The sequence below is a fragment of the Parambassis ranga genome, chromosome 17 (genome assembly GCF_900634625.1).
Source record: "Parambassis ranga chromosome 17, fParRan2.1, whole genome shotgun sequence".
Taxonomy (NCBI): domain Eukaryota; kingdom Metazoa; phylum Chordata; class Actinopteri; family Ambassidae; genus Parambassis; species Parambassis ranga.
The window spans coordinates 5,177,783-5,201,513 of NC_041037.1; the positions used below are offsets into that span (position 1 = coordinate 5,177,783).

General features: G+C 40.7%; 1 protein-coding gene across 1 annotated transcript in view; it reads left to right on the plus strand.

The window, feature by feature from the left end:
• The first annotated feature begins 833 nt into the window (after nucleotides 1–833).
• The window catches only part of pth1r (parathyroid hormone 1 receptor), a 39,055-nt gene continuing 16,157 nt past the window's right edge, over nucleotides 834–23,731 (plus strand). The window contains exons 1-2 of the mRNA XM_028427778.1: nucleotides 834–944; nucleotides 20,918–21,020. Coding sequence (XP_028283579.1) covers nucleotides 876–944; nucleotides 20,918–21,020 — 172 coding nt within the window. The 5' untranslated portion in view covers nucleotides 834–875. The remainder of the gene's footprint in view (nucleotides 945–20,917; nucleotides 21,021–23,731) is intronic.

Genomic DNA, 23,731 nt, shown 5'->3' on the forward strand with positions numbered 1-23,731 from the left:
GCTCTTTAACTGCCACGCTAGACTGTGTAGTGTGTACTTCAGCAGGATTTCTCAAAATAACGTTTTTTATTGTAAAAGAGAGAAAGAAAGAAAAGCCGACTCGTAATCAGAGGAGGAAGTGCAGCTGCGCGCTGATCGAGTTAAAATCACGCAAATCAAGGAGACACCTCTGTGAAAAGTTTGTAATTCCACGCTCTGCTGTCACAATATTTACTGTAAAGTGTTAAAACCCTGCCCGACACCCTGCTGCTGCTGCTGCTGCCCTGCACGGCAGTAGATGACTGCGTTTGGTGACATGAGTCAGAGAGGGATGAAGTTGTGAAATTCAGCAGCGGCTGGTGATGGAGTGATACACTTCAGGCTCTTTTTTTTGTCTTTTTTTTTTTTTTGTCCAACACTGATCTAACGTTTTGGAAGAGTCGACTGGAATAAGCCATAAGGCGCACAGCTCCATACTGAAGTGTTTAAGTTAGTCTGAGGGGAAATTTAAAAGACCTAAAAATACAGCGTTGGTTTCTTCCCTACAAAGAATCATTTGAACTTCCCACCGCAGAGCGAGAGCGACATAAATAGTTCTGACATGTGGATGTAATTTCAGAAGAGGAAAAAAGACAGATGCATGAGAAATAAAGCGAGGCGGGCTGAGCATATATAGTAGATTATAGGAAATTAAATCGAGGGCAGAGCGAGGCGATTACAGAGTTATGATTTCACAAGCCGCCATAAGCAGCAAGAGGCCAGATGGAGTGAAAAAACACAAGTCGTTCCACTTTGAAGAGAGTTAAGTAGATTAAATATATTTCATCTGAGCTACATCAGTGTCTGTTTGAGCCCTGCAAGGACTCTTGGAGGTATAGAGCTGCCTCAGGTCAGGGATGGGATCCTCACTGCTGCTCCACAGTCTGGACTTTCTGCTCATCTCGCTGCTCAGCGGTTTGTGCCTGGTAAGTGTCATTTTTTTAATACACATAAACAGCATTACTCTAATGTTTCAGTGGTGTTTCAGCTGTGCACAGATCAGAGAGCAGCTGCTGTGATCCATATGAACAGGGAAACAGTGGGGAAATGCATATTGATGGTATTCACTCACTCCCAGCTTTTGTTTTTGTGAGCTTGTGATGCAAAGCCCAAATCTTTAACGCCATTCATAGTCATTCATTGTGCTGCACACTTTCAGTTTGCTGTGGAGTCAATAGCTTAAGCCATGATTGAGCACTGACAGACATTATAAAGAGTATTGACGGTTTCATAACCAGACTTAAGGGGCTGACACGGCCGCCAGCAGCTGCTATTACTGATTACACTCTTGTTCCATTAAGTGCATCTTCCACACAGTTAACAGCACAATAAGTGTTTGTGTAAAGCAGTGCTTGGTAACCCAGTTATGTTTACTACACATTGTTTCAGAGCTCTGCTGCAGCTCGTACCTGCTTCAACTGCCTGAAGCTGTGTGGTATAAAAAGGCAAAAAATCTCATTCATACCTCCAGCAGCTGAACAATTTTAGCCCCTTTGAGTAACAGCTGTAATAATTTACTTTGTGATTATTAATTGTGCTTTCAAATATTGCCATAGCTGTATCCTGAATCCCTGCCACACACACACACACACACACATGCACACACTCTGTGTGCAGGCACACCAAGCTGGTTCTGTGTGTTTTGGCTGAGGCTGTTGTGCATTCAACAGGCAGTTCGCCCAGGCTCTGAGGTACAGTGCATTTTCCCAGTGATGTGGTCCATCACTGTACCGCAGTGGACCTCTAGGCTCATTGGTTGAGATGGCAGAGGAAAACAATTATAACATAGCTGTGTATTTATAGCTGATTCAACATTCAGTCGTTAAAAGGCTCTGTCTGTGAATGCTGTTTACTCGGTTTTTTAAAGTTTGGTGTTTGCTTAGTCTTCCTCTCCACATAAAGCCTTTTTTTTGCAGATTTCACTGAGTGGAAAGTCTGTGTGATTTTTTTTTTTTTTTAAGTTGAGACATACAAATGTTAAGCTGCTGCAGGATTGTGGCACTTTCCAGAGGCTCAATATGTAAGTTTCAATATCAACATGTGAAAGTGTGCATGCTGGAAGGGCCTGTGTGTTATTATCTCAGCTTGGGATAAATAAAGTATTTCTATTCTATTCTGATATTCATCTGCAGCAAATTGGCTGATAGAAGAAAAGAGCAGGAATATCTCCGCTGTGTTTCCACCTCAGCAGGCTGGCTGCAGTGACACCTCACAGACAAAAGCACTATGTAACTCACAGAGCCTGCGTTCGATGTGACTGCCTGTCTCGCTCAGTTATTACATTTGTTAGGAGGAAGCACTGCTTTCAGGAAACCTTAGCGAGCATTTAATTTCTACCTCATGACTGTGTTTTCCTCTGTGGTGACTTGCATGCGTCTCTGACAGTCCTCACTGGAAGGACTGAAGACTGTATGTCAGCTCTGGATGCAATCTGACAGGGAGGACTGTCATGTTTTGTAGTGCACAAGGCAGTTTTTGACTAGTTTGACGAGATGTGGAAAATATCAGTTGTTGACAGCTTTGGCTCCAAACTTTTTTCTGGCTGTTGCAGAGAAACAGCGACTCTGTTCCTCCATGTGGCCAAAAGTTCTTGGTCAGGTTCTTGTGTTGGCCCTGAAACTGTTCGTTTAACTTTGAACTGAGCTGTTTTTTATCCTCAGAGATGAAATGACGATGTTTTCTCAGCTGAAATTGCTCAATTGATGTTCACAATCAGTTCATCTAAAACCACAGGATCACCGTGTAGTTATCAGCTTCATTATAATGCATGAAACCAGATAAAAGCACACACTTTGATAAGGTTTATATAGAACCAACCAGTTATGCTTATAGGTCACCTGTGATGGATCATCACAGGTAGAAGTCTTGTAGGTAGAAGTGGTCCTCATAATAACCTTTCAGAGTAGCTTTATCCATCTCTGTCAAATTATCCTCAGGGGAACCCAGTAACACAGATTAGAGTGCTGGATAATCTCATCTCAATCTGTCTCCAGTAATTAGGGGCAGCACATATCTTCTCACTAATTCAAATGAACTGCTGGTGCATCTGTGAGATAGATTTTCATATTAAAATTAATTTCTGCATGCCCCCTTTTTGACTGATCTCCAATATGACCTATGATAATTTTTTTGCAACGCTTCATCTGTGTGTGTGTGCGCGTGTGTGTGTGTGAGAGAGAGAGTGTGATAGAGTATGAATCTTCATGAATGTATTCCACAAACGTGCTTTTTACCTAATTTACACAAAACAGCTGAGACTACGGCCATTTAATTTGTCCTATTTAATTAGTCACTTCACAAAGTTAACTTAACAAACTTCTGAAGTTTCTGGTGTACACTTAAATTATAATAAACATTTTGTCCTTTTTTTGCATGTTACAAAAAGTGTGTTATTTTCTATGCTATTGATTTGCATTTGAAGAAAACTAATAACATGAGATATTATCATAATATGAGTAAGTAAAACTGTATTTTATTTTTTATAAAGGTGGTAATGATAGCCTCAGTCTGTCACCTATCATTAATAAAAAACTGCTGCATGAATAGGATCTTTCTTTTTCAAATATTTAGCTGTGAATGTGAGTGTTATGATGATTCTCTGAAGGACCTAAGGCCAATAAACTTCTCTGGTAAAACTAGTTAATCAGAACACATTCTTCATACAAACACAATAGAAATGAATAGAAATGAATAGATATGAATGGCCATGGACCTACAAGTATTACCCTTTATCTGGAAAATATTGTTTACAATGAATTTATAACATTTTGGGACACTGTATCCATGGAGATCGTTTTAACAACGTTTTTTTTTATTATTTTACTTTATTTATTTATTTATTTATTGTGGTGGAACTAATGTTATCCTTTTGTGTAAACAGAAAAATACTATGTGGAGCTAATGGCCGTGGCTCTAAAACTTAAAGTTATCTCTGTGGAAACCATCTATTCATGCATTAAAAGTCTTTGTGATGATCCTGAAACCCAAGAGTTTCTTGTTTTTTTTAAATGCCAACTTTGCTTCAAATTATGACATGATGAATGGGCTTAATTTAGAAATTGTCATTGTCCATTGTGCATGGACAGTCTGTACAACATATTGTGTGTTTCTTAACATAATACATAGTTATTTTGAGACTCATTAAAGTCCAGCATGGTCGTTCATGCATGCAGCCACACCAGTTTAAGTCCGGAGTGCACTGCATGTGTGAGTGGGGCTTACATGTGATCAACACAGGCCCAGTATTTCACTTCATTTACTCGGGGAGTTCAAACAGTTTAGACGCAGCCTTGATCTTGAGTCCCCTTCTTACCAGGCCCCATTAGGACACAGAAGGAAAACAAAGCCCTGCCAGCAGCAATTTACACATCCCAGGCTGCACCGATGGTCAACCGTGTGTCATCCTGTACCCGTGTTATTATTACCATTAGTTTGTGATGCCTTCCATGTTGTAAGGGGTACTTAATGATGCATGTTTATGGATGTATGTGTGCTTTTGTACATAATTGGATAACAGCCTTTGTTAGGAGCTAAGGAGTGATGACAGGCTGCCAAATGTTCATACTAATTTTAATTTTCATTGACTGTTTAGAACTGCGGGCATTAATAAGGAGATAAAAATGTGTCTTCATCACTTCTGGGTAAACCATATATGAGCAAATTGGAGCTGGAGCGGGCCCTTAATAATCTGTACACCTGACATGAATGGGTGTGAACTTGGGCATTTTAACATAGGGATTGACACACTTTTTGTGCCACCCTCAAGTGGTCATTGGAGGAACTGCAGTTTGTTGGCTTGCTGTGTTGTATTTACAAGATGTTTTAGTTATTTACTGATTTCTAGGTGCACGTTTTCACAGGTAGCACTTTGTACTGCGATAGTTACAATGAATGTCCTCACAAATATAGAAGCAGACTGTGTGTGTGTGTGTGTAGTTGATGCATGACCAGACTTCATATTATGACCTTTACTTCTCTCAAAGGGAGCAAATAGGTATGGGGTGTGTCAGCAAGTAGCAGTCTTTTTCAGGAAGATAGCATACAGACGATGTTATTTTTGTTTCTTGCCGTACAGTGAATACACTTCACTCAGCCTCACCGATTGTTTTGGGATCAAACACTTTAATGCATTATCAGCAGGTTTTAAAGCAATTAAACAAAGGAACCTGCAGTCTTGATACATTTTATATCTCACCTTATCTAATTAGTTCAGCTAAGGATCTGTGGAGCAGATTGCTAATTGTTACTAAGCTTGAGTAAATGGAGGAAAACTGGAGACCAGGCCATGGGGGGGCAGGGGATCAGCCATCTGGCTGTGTGAATCCACCAAAATCTACACCAGGGAAAAAAACAACATTGTTTGCAAGAGCAAAGCTGCGATGGATGCATTTCAAAGAGGCCTTTCTTGGTATATGTTTATGTTCCAACGGGATAAAAATGGATTCCTAGCTACTTTAAGGTGCTTTACATGTGCTTTAGTGTACTTGTGAGTGTAGCTTTGTTCACCTGGAAATATGATTGCCTAATATTTCTGGGTTACATGAAGCTGAGCAACAGCTGTCATGTGCTAACAGCAACACCAAAACTAATGTGGCATCTGCTTGGCGTGAATATATTTAACGTGTGAAGATGCCTGTTTATTTTGTGGTGGCCCTCCGTCAACCTCGCTGCAGAAGCTTTTATGTTGGATCCACTTCACACTGTGCTCTCTGTCACAAAAAACGTCAGAGCTGCAGAAAACAAATGCATTTACAGAAGGCAGAGACGGTTTGATTGTTCATCACTGGAGACCTTATCGTAGCCTACCTCTCCAAGTTACACCCCATTTGAACCACGCAGTCCCCCTGCTAAGAAATCACCAAACATCAACAGCATGCTCTGTGGGGCACAGACATCACTCATTTCTGAAAATAGAACATGAAGTGCTGTAATCAACCACTTTCTTATACTCAGTTTTACTCAACCTGCCACTACTTTTACTCCAGTTCTACATTTCACGTTACAGTGAACTAAGAAATTACTCCTCGTAATCTGGTCCTGTAAAGCAGAACAATATGATCCAACAATTTATCCAGCAATTTATAGTTATGGGCCAAATTAACAGGCCCCCTGCTACATGTGCATACATATTTTAGCTGTGAGGTTTTCACAGATGACATTTTTGATTTGGTTTTATGCTGATCTATTAAAGCTGAAGCCAACCGGGTCACAACTATCAAAAGTTTGAGTTCCTCAAATGGCCAGTGGAGGCTTGTCCCCACAGACGTTGATGAAATGTTACAACAGAAATAAATAAATATGTCCACTTGCTGCTAGCCAGGTTCCTCAGCTGCACTCATGCTTGATCTATTAGCCAGCCTGTCCTCACCATGAAAACATCCATCCATCCATCTTCAACTGCTTATCTGAGGCCAGGTTGCGGGGGCAGCAGTCTAAGCAGGGACGCCCAGACTTCCCTCTCACTGGACACTTAGCTAGCTCTTCCATGGGGAATCCCAAGGGCATTCCCAGACCAGCCGAGAGACATAGTCTCTTCACCGCGTCCTGGGTCTCCCCCGAGGTCTCCTCCCGGTGGGATTGCCTGGAAAACCTCCCCAGGGAGGCGTCCAGGGGGCATCCGAAACAGACGCCCGAGCCAACTCAGCTGACTCCTCTCGATGTGGAGGAGCAGCGGCTCCTCTCCGAGCTCCTCTTGGGTGACCAAGCTTCTTACCCTATCTCTAAGGGAGCGCCCAGCCATCCTTCGAAGGAAACCTTTCAGCTCAGCTCCTTCTTCACCACAACAGACCGGTACAGCGACTGCATTACTGCGGAAGCCGCACCAATCTGCCTGTCAATCTCCCACTCCATTTGTCCCTAACTCGTAAAATGAAAACATAACATGAGGCAAATATTGCAGCCCTTGAAAACAGTGTCACCACACCTTAATGTGTAGGACCGGCATAGGACCATGGTAGCCAAAAATCGGGACTGCAGAAGGGAGCAGTTTTCCTTGTAAAATATGTTTAATGTTGTGAGTTTGTGATGTTTAAGACGAACCATGATCTTTAATTAACCCCTTAACACTTTTTTTTAAACCCCTAACCTCTTTTTTCAATGCCTGACCCCAACCACACGTGAAAAAGAAACTTAACAGCATGTGACCATGAAACAGCACGAAATGTCAAGTGGAAGTGATCCCCAGTCAAAGTCTGCCACCATCTCCAGCTTCCATACATCACAGTTATTGGCAGCTGTATCGGTCCCACGATCAAAGGACATCAGGCCATTCAGCTCAAACGTAACCAACACGTTGTCTCTGGAGAATGCATTGTCAACCTATGTTTTTGTGATGACGTGTTACGTTTAGAGTATTGATGGTTAAATATAAATTAAACATACTAAAGCAACACATGTAGCCTTTTACATCCAACATGACAAAATAGTAAGTTTAACAGTTGTTGTGAGCGGCGCTGATTTTTTTCTCTAACAGTCTTTGGCAGCCTGCAGGGAGAGAGTGTCCTCACTCATTTTGGCCCTTCATCAGGACCTATAGATTTAATTATTATCTGATGCGACCTGCCTTTCACATTTGAAGCAGTGAAAGTGATGACTGGAGGCTGCCTCAATATTCTGGACATTGATGTTTGCTAATGAGAAAGCAAGAGGAGAAATAGATTTTTTTAAAACCCAAGGTTTCAAAATGGATCCAGTGACCATGCGGCCAAATACACCGTCACATTCTAATTGTCCCTCTTATCTGCAGTGAAATGTTTACAGTGTAGAGCCTGGCAGTCATTAAGGTTAATAGCATGCACACAGCAGTTCTAACAAGCTGAGGTGGGCAATACAGTGAAGTGCGCTACTTTCATGAACGATCGGATTGTGTCCAATGGCTCCTCTAAACAAGTGGAAGCTGGTGAGATGTTTTGTGTCTTCATTTCACAGCAGACTCTTTACTTGTGGTGGAAGGTGGTGCAGCGTGTGTGTGGAAACACAGTTTTGAGGTGTAGAGAGTAAGCTAGTGGTAAAATACAGGCTAATACTGCCTCTGAGCATTTGTAAAAAAAAAAAAAAAAAAAAAAGACACCAAGCCATAATTAACCAGAATCCCATATCTGATGTCACCCCTTTCATGTAGACAACAGGCCGCTGCTAATTCGAACAGGCGTTAGTTCAGTCAGTGTTTCAAATCATTGTGACATCATTGTAATGTAAATTAAGTCTAATTTGGCATTGTTTAAAACACAGTGTGCTGCTGTACCTCCACACATCTCTGTGATCATATTTTAATAGTTAAAAAGAAACAAAAACACTATAATTTCAGATGAATTTTTTACTAATATTCCAGTTAACATGAAGCAGGATGTTGCAGCAGATGCAGCAGAACACCACAATAAAGATGCATTTTTTAGCACAAAATAAAACTGCAAATAATTTTATGTTTTTCTTATAAGGTCCATATTTATTTTGTAATGTGAGACTTTATGGGAAAAATAACTTTGAGAGACTTTCAGAGCTTAATCCATGTTTATCACCAGCAGCAGCTTGATGGGAATTAATAAGAGGGATGACAAAAGGTCAGGAAAACTTTTACATTCGTGTGTGGTGTAGTCATGGAGAGTGCATTAACCACAGGAAGCTCAGCGGAGAAGGTCCACAGATGACACGCTCGCATCTCAAGTGAAAATGTCCCATCATGGAGTCACTGAAACACACCATAAATAACATGTTTACACCCTCAGCATTGAGAGCGTGGTGTAATTGTGCATGATGGACTGTGGAGAAATGGAAATCAGCAGTAGCATGTGAAGCTGAGAGCTTTAAGAGGCTGTATTCTGCTGCACAGATGGTATTTATACCCACCTTGGTTAAGATGTAATTTCTCCATCCTAATAAGATTATGTGGTTGGCAGATTTCAGACATCCTGTTTTGTAATTTAGTTTTACAGCATGTGTTGTAGCTTTAAGTTGTATGAAGGTGTAAACTCTGTATCGGCTGCTGTACGCGGCTTGTCGCTGTGGATTTTGAGTCACTTGCTGTCGTCACTGGTCAGTTTACATGTTTGCCTGAATTTTCCTGGGATCAGCATGGGGATTGAGCTCACAGAGGCAACTTGTAGTGGGGGGAAAAAAAACCTTCACACACATATGCTTATGCTCAGCATTTGACTGCAGAGCTTTACAGTAGCTGAGAGGATTCTTACCCCCTCTCCCAGGAGCACGTACACATCTCCATATCTTTTTTTTTTTGTATTGACTGTCACATTGTTCTTAGCAGGGCTGTGAGTCAGGCTCGTAACACATGCGTTAATAGCAGAGTCTTCAGTTTCAGCAGCGTGGTAAGGTTATACCATGGCTGTGTTTGACTCAGGAAAAGGCTTGTTTTCTTGACTTATCGTGACCTCTGCTTTTTTTCACAACTTTTCCACTCGAAGAATGCAAGAGTATGTGTAACTCAATGCCACTTTTACACCTCACTGAAAAAGTTACACTTCTAACAGATATTTTAATGATGCCCCTCTGCCCTGTGAACTGGAACCTTCAGAAAAATGTGCTGTTTAGCTGTGTTATGTGTAAGTTTAGATAGATTTTTATACTTTAATTTTGTACTCCTGACATCCTCAGATGTGGTGCAGAACGTATGAAGAAATGAGTTCAGTTACATGAAGTAAATCTCTGTGTTTCAAAATAAAAGTACCATTCTGGATTATTCTTTGGAATTGAAATGAGAGTAGCAGAGTGAGGATTTAGGTCAACACTGTGATTCACAAATCGTGCTGTCATGAAACGATACAATAAATTAAGTGACTAAAAAAGGGAAATGCATTAGTCAGAAAATCATGCTGCACACTGGCTCCTGTACGAAATAATCAAAATGTTTAAACTATTTCAGGTTATGGGTTTGTAGAAACAATGTGTACGGCACAACCCCCTCCTCAGAGTTTGCTGCACTGTACAGAATGTAAAGATTATAATACTCCTTACATCAGAAGGAGTCTGTCCAAAGACAGTTAACAGAACCTCTGGACATACGTCCACTCCCTTTACAGACTGCTTCTATTTCCCATTGTTGAAGTGTCATAAACTGGCATGTCCAATACCAGAGAGGTGGTGTATGTGGTGATGTTATCTCATTGGAGGTTAAAGCCATGGTCATGTGACTTATGTGACGGGCTCAGACATTGATAAGGTTGCCTTGGTTCTATCCCTGATACGCTCAGTGCTGCTGACAATGCCCAATTACAACACTGTCTTCACTCAAGCTATGGAGTAAAAAAAAAAATAGTTGGACTGAATATAACTCGACAGCACGTCTGAGACCCACGCCGTCTGATTTCCAACACTGTGATGAGTTTGTGAGCTATGTGGTCCTTTTTCTTCAGTTACCCGCTGTATCAATATTGTGGTGCAGACTTCCTTGTGGGCAATATGCATGGAATCCCAGAGTACCTCACTTGAGTTGACATGTGAAAATCCTCAGCTATGCCGATGCCGTTGACCGACAGTTCAGCCCAGCCCTACCCCCATTGATGGTGAACAGATTGAATTTCAAATATACAGAAGCTTCCACTTTCATTCTCCTCTGCTAAGTGCAACAAGATTGGAAGTTTGCAGACAATTCCGAGTCACTGCGTTCATTACTGAGAGGAAGAGGAGTAAGATTTCATACAGAATTTCACCAGTTGTTTACGTAATTTGGAAGCGGCTCAAATTTTGGGCAGGAATACTCCCCTGGCACATGGCATATGGCTGAGAGGAGGCCAGATTTCTTAAAAGAACCTTTATTAGTTTCATTGCAAAACTCTGGGGCTTATGGGTTAGTAAGTATGCAGTTCACAGCTCCAGATTTTCCAGCAATAAGTAAGAAATCCTAACACTGCAGTACGGGGTAAATCTCAGCCAATTTAAATTCAGATAACAGAGCAAAAGGCTGCCTGGACTTTCCTGCGTTAACTCAATGGCATTTGAAACATAAGCCATTGAGAGAATGTGAAAAACTGCACAGTTTAGAGTTCAAGTCGACACAGACTTGAAGTTGAAGTGCTCCATATGAAGACACTTTGGGAGAAATGTAATTAAGGTTGTGCACTGACTTTTACAAGTGTGATGTTAATCGTGTATTCGAGGTCGGATAGATGATTAAATCCACGTGCAAATGTTTTGCACAAGTTCCTCCAACAAATACGGCTCATTAGTCGGAGTTCCCCCCGTCACTCCCTGCTTGGTGGCCAGTTGTGTTCTCCAGCCAACACCGAGGCCTTGAAGTGGAGTGGATCCTAATAAATACATGAATAATGAACACATAAAATGTTTAATTTAATTTTATTTATTTATTTGTTTTGCATTATCTTTGGTGGCATGAGTGACAGTCATTATTCATACAGTGCATGGTTGGTCATTCAGTCATACACCATCCGTATGTGTACTCACACACGCACTCAATAAAAAGGTAGCCTGCTGTGCACATGCGACCTAGCATTTTTTAATACTGAATTTATTTACTTATCAAAGTTCCCACGTGACTCTGGAGCTGGAACGACATCTGTTAGAAGCTGTGGCTTAATTCTGCAATTATTTTTATTGGACTGTTATAAAGGCCACATGCACTGTGAGATATATTCTTGTTTTCCACAATTAATCCCGAGTCCAAATTCTACTTCTACACAAAGTGTCTTTATAGAATATCTCTCAAGTCACAGGCCCAAACAAATGAAGTGAGTGTGGTTTACACTCACAGAGGGGTGATAAATTATCTCTGTGTCCCAACTGTAATTACATCACGTTTGCATAATGAGGCATGAATGTGTTCATTTTCACAGGAATGATGCTAAAACAAAAATATATATAAGTAATAATGATGAATCATTTTAAGTACCGTGACACTGGAGGCAAAAAAAATTGATGCATTTGCAATTGAAGTGCAGAGTAATTAGAGTGATTATGATTTACTAGCTCAGACTATAACTGCACTGTTGCCTTGTGGTTAAATCTTTATTTCAAAAAGAAGAAGAAAATATGTTTCTAATGGTGAACATTTTCAGACCATCCTCACAAGGAGGACATTACATGAGGTTGATATTTCTTGAGGGGATTTGTCCCGATTGCAGCTGAAAATGTTTTTTCTTGTAAAATGTGTTTTAAGGTGACCTTTACCAAAACCAATACCCTGTCTCATCTATAGGTTTTATGCCAAATTTAACCACGGTTAAAACAAAAACACAACTTAGTAGTGGTGTCGGGGGGGATTCCCCCGGCTCCCTCACCTTCACCAGCCTGAACTCTCACTTGGATGTTTGCAGCTGTATCTATTTAATGACAGCTTGTATGTTTGTATGTGTGTGGTGTGTAGTTAACGTGGAAGGTTCTGTTAACATAAACGTAGCCATGTGTTGTATCTTGTGGATGTATGATGGTGTAGGTTTTTAGGATTACCATCAGTATGACTGGATTCACCTTATGTATTTCATCACATCTTGTTTTGCTGCCACATTTGTGAGTCTTGGTTGTTTACACTGTCCATCCAGAGACTGACAGTGTCATAGGAATTCAATACCCAATCAGTGAAGGACCCTTTGAGACAATTTTCATTTGCATAAATCTTGTTTTGAACCGTATTGGTACTGTATTTGACAAAGGCAGGCATTGATTAGTTCGGGATCAATTTGAAAGAGATCAAATATGCAGATTAAGAGAAACTCATACCACCATTTCACCATCAGTGGATGCTGAGTATTTTACAGCCCATAAAGTAAATGTAGCTGTTTTGCTTCTCAGGGTGACTGATTCCACAAAAGTTCACTTTTTTTTTTACCAGAGAGCTAAATGTGTGATAGTGACGTGTGTGGTTCTCCCCTGTGCACACTGCCTGCCTATTGCTGCTGCTGCCTCGGCCTTTTACTGGCGATTTCAAGCAATTTTCAGTCAAATAGAAACATGGTTCAAAGACCTCAGCACCAGTGACCTTGTAAGTGGAAAGTGGAAAGCTTATGCTGACAGGTCAGTCGCAGGCCTCTCAGCTGGGGTGCACTGTGAACAGTGGAGCCCGTGTCCACATGCATGATCTTCACACACTAAACAGTCTGAGCATCTCTGTCCTTATCTGTGTGCATTAACATTAGCGTCACACTTTAAACACTTAAAGCCATTTCTAATGTTATCTGTAAATGTGTGTAGTTAATCCACGAGTGTGCCATGCAGAGGCTTTATGTGAAAGAAGCTTTAACAGGGCAACTTTTATACTTTTTGTATATTACAGCATCAGTCTGTGGCTTGATTGAAGCTACAGTGTGCGTATGATTTAAAGCTGGTGGCTGGTGTTTTTAAAGTGGACGTGTGTTTCTTGGAAGTCTTCCTGGGAATTGTTCCATGTGATGTGTGTCCACTCTTAATAAAGCAGGGCTCTAGGGGAAATGACATACAGTATGCAACATATGTACATTTTGAATAGCATTTTAAAGGTCATAATATGATGTTCCTTTCATGTGTTATTCTTCTCTTTACAGCAGGGGCATTTGTTTCAATGATATTATTATTATTATGTCCCTGCAAGGGCAAATGTTATACCGGTTCACCGTTCACTAATTAACCTAGTGTAAGATGTAATTCTTACTCTTGCTTTGGCGTGACTTTACCTTTGCTGTGTAATTTGACATGCTGTTTGTGATAGGAAGGCTCCTCTGAGCAGCACTCCAATCAAGGGACCCATCTGCACAAGGTTCACTCTCAGCAAGCACTTGAAAAAGCAGGGCAGATGGGTGCAATATCAGCAGGCAACAGGAGACACCTTGGGTGATTAAGAGGTGCCTAATTAGTCTACACTTTAGAGGCTTTATTGGGAAGGCAGTTACAATTAAGTGACCCTTAATTGTGACTTCCTTCAAACACTGTCCTCGTCCTACTTCTTAGCAGGCTGCAGGCTACTTGATGCCCCTTTCGGCTAACTGTGGAAAAGGGGCTGATTGGAGTGTTGCCCTCTGCATGTGTCACCTTTCTGGCACCTTCTTCACTCAAATGTTAAACGATGTCCACAGCTCTGATTGCTCTGTTAAGCTCTGCTTTTTTTCCGGCCATCACACAAAGTGCACTTTCCACAGTTAATTGGCAAACTAGCTGCTAATTAGATTTCTGGAGATAAAGAGTTTTGTTTACAGTACTGCAGGTTGTAAAATGGTCATTTTTTGGATTTCACTGGACATCATCCAACTGTGGCATCGTGTCATGTTTAATTTCTATGACGGCTTTAAGCATAATTAGGAGTGCAGCTGCTTTGAGTGATAGTAGGCATCAGTCAGGTGGCTCGCTCTCTGTGTAGTAGGTGAAGAGTGGTTAAGGGGAAGAGGAAGAGGAGGTGGAGTGTCACATGACATTCACATTTAATCCTCTCGGTCGTGCCATGTCTGCATATTTTATTTCAGCTAGATTCTCAGTATGTCATGTTACATTGTTTCTGTTGTCACACGGTGGAATGAGTGTTAAAAAAAATGAAAGAATCGCAGCCTGTTAAGATGTGAACCGAGCTATTTCCAAGCAGCTGTTAAAATCGTTCCTTTTTTTAAGCTCACAACAGCTGTGCTACAAATCAAAGCGCCCTCCGATCAAAAGGGCACAACCAGTTATAATGCATTAATTATATGACCTAAAAGTCCCAGATGTTTGTCGTCACTGCTCTTGTGATGATTCAGGATGACTTATCCAAGCGAAGCAGTCATTTAGCTCGACAGAACACACATGTAAGTGTGCAGCCCCTCACAAAGCTCTGTGGTGATTGGTGTTCATTTAGCCTTGTGGATGTGTTTTGTTTTATTAAACAGTGTAACGTAAATTCAATAACTCCTGCAGGTGGCTAATCAGACAGCATACTGGAACATGGCTGAGGATTTGTTCTGGTGAGCTCACATTTGTGACGGATACGGCGGATACTTCACCTGAAGCACAGAAAGCTACATAAGCAGACACTGAGTTCACTCTCATCATTCATTCATGAAAACTCTTTGTGCTCAGAAAGCTTTCATAGAGCTCAAGGCCTTACCTGTCACAGTTTTGGTGAGAGTGTCCTTTTAAAAATGAATGAATCCATTAGAATGTATCTGCTGTCCTTGCTGATAAATATTGTAGAGCCCTACTTTCTGCAGCCTCACCTGTTTAGTTTTCACAATTACTGTAGGTCAAGGCCTGTTTGCAGGTATGTAATTAGATTGACCTACAAATCTGACACTCGTTCATTCATCAGTACAGCACGAACCAATGATACATTTTCAGCTTTGGATGGCTGCAGCTTGAACCGTATATTGAGAACAGTGTCATCGTCTCATACGTTATTATCAGCTGCTGTCATTTGGAGGATTACTGTTGATGCTGCCAAGCTGTGACTGACAGGGTATCATGTTCCATAAACGCTACAGTAAACTGCTACATCTGAAAAAAAAGAGCTTTTATATGGATTAAAATGTATATTTTTAACCCCTAATCCTCATAAACCATACAGATATTTAGTGAGAACTATTGTCCTGCTAGCAGCAGTCTGCCTCATTGACACTTAAGATGACATCTAATGTCCAGTGCATTTGATTGTTGCATAACCATTAATAGTTTTTAAGCTTTTGATGCAAATTAAAAAACGCTGCATTACTGGAGGAATTTTGGAGTATAAAACCTGCTTACATAATGCATTGATTCTTTTTAATTTCAGAAAAAAAAACAACAACAGTCACTGCTATCTTGCCTTTTTTTGTATGCCGCCTCTCAGAGTATACACACAATGTTTCCATCAAGGACAAAAGTGCTGTTCTTCAGGCTTACGACCAGAGCAGGGTATAATTAGGAACTAAATGCTGCTTTAAGTCAGAATGTGGTCTGCTAGCATTTCCAAAGGACAACCAGTCTTGTGGCTTGTGGTTTTTATCATCAAATGCAAATTGCACAGTTGAAGAGGAGTGGCACTGACTCATAGAGTTTATAATATCCAGGAACCTCATCCGCTAAAACATTCATGCGGTGCAATATGTCAAGAGTAACATATTCATGTTTTTTCCAGATAGCAGACAGGCCGTTAAAAAGTAGATTCAGCGAAGTTATAATTTTCTTGCCCCCCCCCCCCCCCCTCACCCCAAACACACACACACACACACACACACTCCCCCCTCCATCCCTATTTTGTGAAGAAATAACATACAGGAAAGTCCAAAAGCCCCTGGGATCAAATTTTGAATATATGCCAACAACAAGGAAGTGAATGTTAGCCTATGGTGTAAAGAATGGCAAATGACCAAAACAAGTACATAAAACAAACATTCAACTGTATTCCCATAATAGAGGCGCTTTACAGCGACCAGAGTAAATATTATCTGTATATTATTTATCATCCATGCGATGAAGTGTGATCTGGAAGGGAAAGTCTCACTTTATACGAGCGTTCACCTAAAAAATCTCATCCTCACTGACGGATCAGCTAACACAGGGAGGCATTATTAGACGGCTCTGATGTGATAGAGTAAATTAATAGGGTTTGTGTTTCCAGTCAAATCACTGCCAGGGTTGTGATCTTGCATTAAGTTTTTTTTTTTGGTGCAACCAAGTTATGGAAGAACATGGTGGGTGTTTGTTTGTACATCTCTCAGTGCCTGATTAATTAGCGCGACGACCGAAGTACTAGAAACATAACAATTTATCTTCAGCATTGAGAAAAATAAAATGTCACATTTGATGCATCACATCTCTGAATTGCCTGCAATCTGCATTTAAATGTATTTTCTTCGTGTGAGAGATGAAGACGGAGAGGCTTTGAATTTCAATCATTACCTAAAGCAGTGGCTCTCAGAACTTATGGCTCTCTTTATTCAAGGTCAGATTTTCACAGCGTTTGTTTATAATACTGAAATGTTCAGTCAACAGACAGCCTGCTGGGAGGAGTGACGGCCATAGTTTGCCCGAATGCTTGATCTTGGCACAAACAACAGACACTCTCACCCAACGCACAACAGAGAAATAAGCTGCATCAGCTACATGATCACCAGGTTTTTCTGCAGCATGGGCGACTTAACAAATGCATCTCGCTTTGACTACTTCCCCCTGAAAAAAAAATACGAATAAAATCCTGCTGCATGCATAGACGGTAAATGTTTAAGTTAGTTTGTACTTTCTTTCTGGTCCGACCTAACCAGGAACAACAGGATTTGTCAGAATGTGAAGTCTTTACGGATATGCTCCCTCTAGTGGTCATGTGATATAAAGCATCTGTAAGGGTGATGATCGTAACTGTGGAAGCCGGGTTGTTGCAGAGGGCAGAAATCTGCCTGGTAAAATGTATTTATGTTGTGAAACATACTAAAACACAATCTTCTCCTTAATCTTAGTAGCAATTTAGACTAGATCAGGTTAAATGCACAGGCAATGGAAATGTAACTTGTTTATTAATCACATAAATATAGCTTAGGTTTCAGCCAGACTGTTGCAGTGTAATCTGTAATCTGTAATCTTGCCGGTAGGAACCCAAAACTGAGGTGCTCATTTATTTACAGTATTTATGTATCTGCAGCACTCAAAGCATTATTCACCTTCAGCTTTGCTGTTGTTGTTCTTCTGAGACACAGCCAATGAGATCACAAATCCACTGGGGATTTATTGCAGATCATTATTTGCCATTGATCTCAGTGGTTTTTGTGGTTCATTTAAACTTTTTGTATCCTACAGTATTTGTTTTGTGCTGTCTAATGAAAGTTTACCTCTCAAGCTCCAACGTTTCACTGTCTGATTCTCTGTAGAGCATTTCAGGAAATGATTTTGGTTAACCACAAAAAAAAACAGAAGAAGAAGAAAGAAAAAGTCTGTCCACAATTAAAGCTGTTGGTAATGCACCGGAAACCCAGTGTCTCCACTCGATGTATGCATGGCGTCTGTGACTTTTTTTTATTTAAAAAAAAAAAAAAAAATCATGTCGCACCAGACAGGTTCAACTTGTATTAAGATACGGAAAACCAAATGCTGGGAATAGAAAATGAAAAGTGTAAAAGTACCCTCACTGTCCCGCTGTATAGTGTTAGTATTTAGTCTTAGCGGTTCAGCGCTCTCTCGACAGAGCAGCCTAAATACGGTTCTCTCAATATTGGTCTTATATCCTCGCAGAGAGCTGCAGTTTAAGTCATCAAGCCGCAGTTTGCGAAGACAAATAGAAACTTGTGGTTTATTGGAGTGGAGTTTGCATTCTAGCGAGCGGTGATGAAAACACACATATTTATATGGTGTGTATTTTTCTAATTTTCATTTTGGCGCACATTCAAATACATTGAACAAAAAGAATACTGTGTTTAGAATGAAATGCAGTAAATAAGAATGTCCATGTTTCTCCCTGTGAGAGTCATGTTTACTTTGGAGGTTTGGACTTTGGCCAGTGGAGGAGGAATAGTTTTCAGAAATAATCAGGGGGCACACTTATTACCCAGGATTCACTTGAAATGGTAAATGATACTCCTCTATGTCCCAGCTAGCGGGCGTCTGCAGATGAAGGAGGAATTCCTGTCGCTGAGAAAGAAAATAAAGCCCCTTATTTCAGGGCTGAAGCTCCATGCCTCGGTTTAGTTTAATGTTTCACAGAGGCTTAGGCTGCGCTGTAAAGGTTAAGGTGTTTGTTCTTAATGTGTTGGAACAGCAGTCTCACTTACAAACTGTAACTGATGTGCATGCTGGGATTTCAAAGTGCACTAAACTAGCTGACATTTTAACTTCCAATAGATCTTAAACTGTGAAGATATCCTGGCTTCCTATTGGCCTAACGTTCAGTTAAAGTAACACCAGGCAGTCATTCAGATGAAAATAGTGCGAGCGTCTGAGGAGCTGTCAGTGGAATATTCTATATTGGCATAGTTAGTACAGTAAACAGGTAGTATCTATCCTTGTTCGCCTGTGGTTGAATGTTGTTCCATCTGTGGTTGTTTACAGTGCAAAGCCATAAACGTCTTCATTCTGTGACCTTATTCAGCTCTCAGACTGGACATCCTTATTTCAGGGCTGAAAGTAGTGAAAATATTGATGGATTGAGGTATTGTGGGTTTGTATGCAGCTAACCCACAACGGCTCCATGTTTACATTTTCATTTTTAAAGTTCGTGAAATTACGCACTTGCAACAGAGACAATGTATAAATGTCTCTGCTTTCAAATGCTCCCTGTGTCTGCAGGAAATATTTAGATGTTACTTTGTTGGGTTGGGTTTTTTGTCAGATTATACACAGAAAAAGAAAAGATTGCAAAGTCTGGAAAATAAACATTTACTTTTCTGCAGAAGCTGCACTTCAGTGAGAGTGACAGCAATTTAACTTCAATACATATTAGAGAGGAATTGTGGTTTTTAAACTCTATTAATTCTTTATTTTATTTCTGAAAGCATTTATTGAAATATATTTTTGCAGTTTTACCACAAATGCAGGACTACACAGCATCTTTTTAACACTGCACTTCAAACAAAATGTGAAATTGTTCTTATTTATATCAAAGCTTGCTGGAGGCCTGGACACAAGTGTTATTATTATGCAATCAAACCTTCACATCTGTGCATCTTTAGCAGATAAACCATGCAGGTGATGTTAAAAACAAGACATGTTGTATATGTTAGTTTCCATTTTGGAGCAGCTCAGCTATATTTTGCTGTTTTGTTTTGATGTATGCATACGTAATTTTGTGAAACGTGAAAACGGCTCTTAATACATGCTCAGAAGTGGAACTTTTCCACACTCGCTGGCTGGTTTCCATCACTATGTGCACTGGCTTGCTTATTGCTTTGATAGCAGCAAAAGCAATGTGATTTCTTTACATCCAGACGTGCAATTTGTGTCCAATACTGACGGATGCAACTGCAGCCAGGGAGTCAGCTGCTCTGAGTAAAACGCCTGTCTTTAATTTGTGCTGTTTGCTCTGGATCACTGAACCAAAAAAAAACAAGACTGGGAGTTTTTTTAGCTGCACCTCCGGGCACACTGTACAGCAGACGTGTTAGCTTGTGTTTCATTGTGAAGATACATATTGCTTTTTTTCATTTATTTTTTGCTGCAGTGTGGCTTAAAGCAGCATGAAAGACCCTTATATGACAGTGTAGAAAATCACGGCGATATGTGCGCTGATCTTTGCTTCGGTTCGACCGCTGCAGCTTGAACTCCGTGTTTTCATTTCCACTTTTCTTGTCACGCTCTGTTAAAAATGAATGCGCTCATTTTCAATACAGTCACATTTGTCATTGCCTTAAAGCGATTCCCAGGCAAACAGCAAGTCAAGTCAGAGTGACCTATTAGACTGGAAAATGTTTCCTTGACTGGAAAACCAACACCTGAGCTCCCACATCACTCTTAAATTTTCAATAGCTAAAAGTATATGAGTTATAAAAAAAAAAATAATAAAAATGTCTTTTTTTTTTTGTCAAAGTTACAACATTTGTGATGTCCGAATAGCCAACTGGAGACAATTTCCTTGGCTTTATTGAGACAGAAATAAACACTCTGCTCAGCTCATTCAACACTTTGACATGTGCACTGATGTGGTCAAAGTACAATGTAATCTAACCTTCCAGGCTGTGTGACATCCAGGCCGCCATGTTGCTGTCACTCATATTATTCTCTTTGAGGAAATGTCACAAAGGTGCATTTAGGAGAACATTTCACTGTAGGGTTTCAGTCCGCGCCGTCCACGGCCCTTTGAGCAGCGGTTACAGTCACGTCTGGGTGTTGGCCTCACTTTTACTCGGAAGCAGAAGCTTCAGCTCCAGAAGGGGCAAACACATCTGCAGTTATATATTTACACAGCTTTTGAAATGTATTTATTTATTTTTAGAATAAAACCTGTCAATTATTATGTTAATGAAAGGGTTTGGTGTTGGAGCCGGCTTGTGTTTCACGCCACTTTAACTTTTAACCTCATCTCTCTGCTGTTTTGCAGGTGTGTGCAGACGACGTGCTGACAAAAGATGAACAGATAAGCCTGTTGTTCAAAGCCAAACGGAAGTGTGAAGGCAACATCAAGTCAAAGCACAAGGTTCCAGGTGAGTACAGAAAAAACTCTGCACAAAAGTCACAATGTAGGTATAAAGATAAACATGTGAACATGAGTGCTGCAATGCAATGCTGCAATGCTGCAATCTCCAGGGCTGAGACATGAAGCCCATGCAGAAGTGTTCAAAACTGCAGTTCACCCTGCAGCCTCTAGGGGCTGGCTCCAAAAGTGAGTCCATACCAATAGACTCCCATGTTAAAATAGCCATCTTTACAGCTGACATAAATTATTCTGGTCTCTATTGATACATTTCCTTTTTGTGACAACTGTACGTGTGAATTTTTATTATAACTCACACATTTTTAGGTCTAAAAATTCTGCATAATTATGGCCATGATCCTTTGCCATACACAGCGAAAGCTGCCTGTTCCACCTCTTTGCCTGTATTTGAAGTTTAGGTGGACTGAGACGCTGTCAACATGGCGACAGTCAGAGCCTCCAACAGACACCTAAGGGTGATGTCACGGAAGCTTCATCCATAGTTATAAAGCTGCCTCCACTTGAGGGAGTCAATCCGCACAGACTCACAGACTTCCATTACAGATCATTGTTTTCATCGTTACAGCTAATTTCACAGTTCATAACTGTTGTCTTAAAAAGTCATGGTGTGGTCAGGTAGCATGATGGACATGCCTCCTCACATCCTTAAGCAGTCACAGTTTGCACTCCACCCTTTTGCTCATATTCAGATTACCTGAAAGTAAGCTGGAGTATCCCCAAGTACCAAATGCAGACCTTTGTTAAGTGTTCAATCACAAAATAAGCAGCAGTGTACATTTATACATTATAAGGCACACAAAGATCGACTGATACTGGGACATTTTATCATTTAAATAAATATGGGTGGTGGCAATCATATTGTGATCGATTTAGTAAATCTGTAAAATCAAACATGTTGCTCTTTATTGACAATGTTGTGGATCAATAGTGTTTAATGAGCTATACACAGCCAGTATGTAACACGGAGGTTAACACTGGATTTGAATACTGTTTATTTACATAATAAACACCTAACATGTATAGAGTGGACTGGCAGATACTGTGTCTTTTGTATGCAGGATTAAATTGTTGATCATACTAATTGCTCAGAGCACTGGGGTTGCAATCCATAAGCCCTTCCTCTTTGAACCAAGCAGCTGGTTTAGCAACAGGTTAATACAACCAGATGAAGCTGAAGGACACCAGTTAAACAGAATTTGTGAAATTAAAACAGGATCATGTGCTTGCAAGGTGTCACTTCCATTGCTCTGAATAGGCTTTTTTCAGTCTGACTTTCCACTACCTGCTACCATTCTTTTGAAAAGAATTCTGTCAGAGCTGCTTATGTCAAAAAGACTGAGCCCTTTATCGCTGAAAAAATGGTTTTATTTGTCAAAAGAGGCTCTGCTATTGAGAAAGCTCCCCCATGAATTCCAGCTGGAGGGAGAGGTTAAATGGGGAGAGCATTAAATCCTCCTGGGGCTGTACAGAACAGAACCCGACGGACGCCGATTTGAAATGCAACGTACAAAGCAGGGGATGCCATCAGACATAAGAGGAGAAGCAGCAGGAGGAGGAGGAGGAGGAGGAGGAGGAAATCATCAACACTCGCTGTGAAGTTTGCCAAATTGTAAACTGCATAACTCTCAGCAGTGTAAGCACGATGGTCGCTGTAAGAGTGAAGCCGCCCATTACCATGATTGAATGTGATTGGTGTCTTGTTCGAATGTGCCTGTTGATTATACAAGCTTATACTAATCAGCTGGTGTGCACATTCCAGCGCTCTGCAAAAGCTTATTTTTTATGAAGCTTTCTTTTTTTTTAAGGGGGGGTGGTTTACCTTTATTTTTGCTGATAGTTCAAATCTAATACTCTTCAGAGGGGGGTCATTCAGTTGATGGTGGTACATGTAAAATGCTTCTTTGTTTCCTCTGTCCCTCCTGTGGCTTTCCAGAGTCTGAGATTGGATGCTGAACTGATCCGGGGTCTATCCATGGGTGTCTGCAGAGCAACCATTTTCCAGCAGACTCCATCTACTGTATCTCCGTGTGGTTTACTGTCATTTTCTCAGTTGATTGTTCAGAGAGGATTTTTAAATTCCACGGCCAAAACCAGTGCTGTTATTTTCTCTCTAACCCCAGTGCATTGTGGTTACATTGAATTCTTTGACCCTCCAAACCATACCCCATGTAAATGAAACACATAATTAAAAACGTTTACTTCCAGGCCCCCGAACACAAAAGCTATTGTTGTAACTATTCCCTGTAGTTGCATTCCCTGTGTGGTATTTCCCAATTTTGACATGGTTTTGATAAATGTCCACACATCTCAAATTAGATTTAAAGAAAAATATGACAGCACTGCTACTATTGAGAATTACAGGGGTGAATTGGCAGTTTGTGTTGGAAAGCGTTTATGTAACAACAACACTCTGCTTTCTCTCAAAGCTTACTGAACACGACGGCCATAGGTGCTAATGCAGAGCAGTGCTATCAGTCAAACAATGGAGCTCTCAGCTGAGGCTCTGCCCTGCTCATCTGACCACTGTCATGCTTAATCTATCGTGGCATGTCGTAGTGACTGGAAAGTCTGGTGTCACACTTCAGCATACACCTCCGAGCATACACACACTATTTGCAGCATGAACTCAAGTGTCAGCAATTTAGGGATTTGTTGCGTTAAATAAAATGAGACATTTTGCTCAATCATTAAATATGAGTA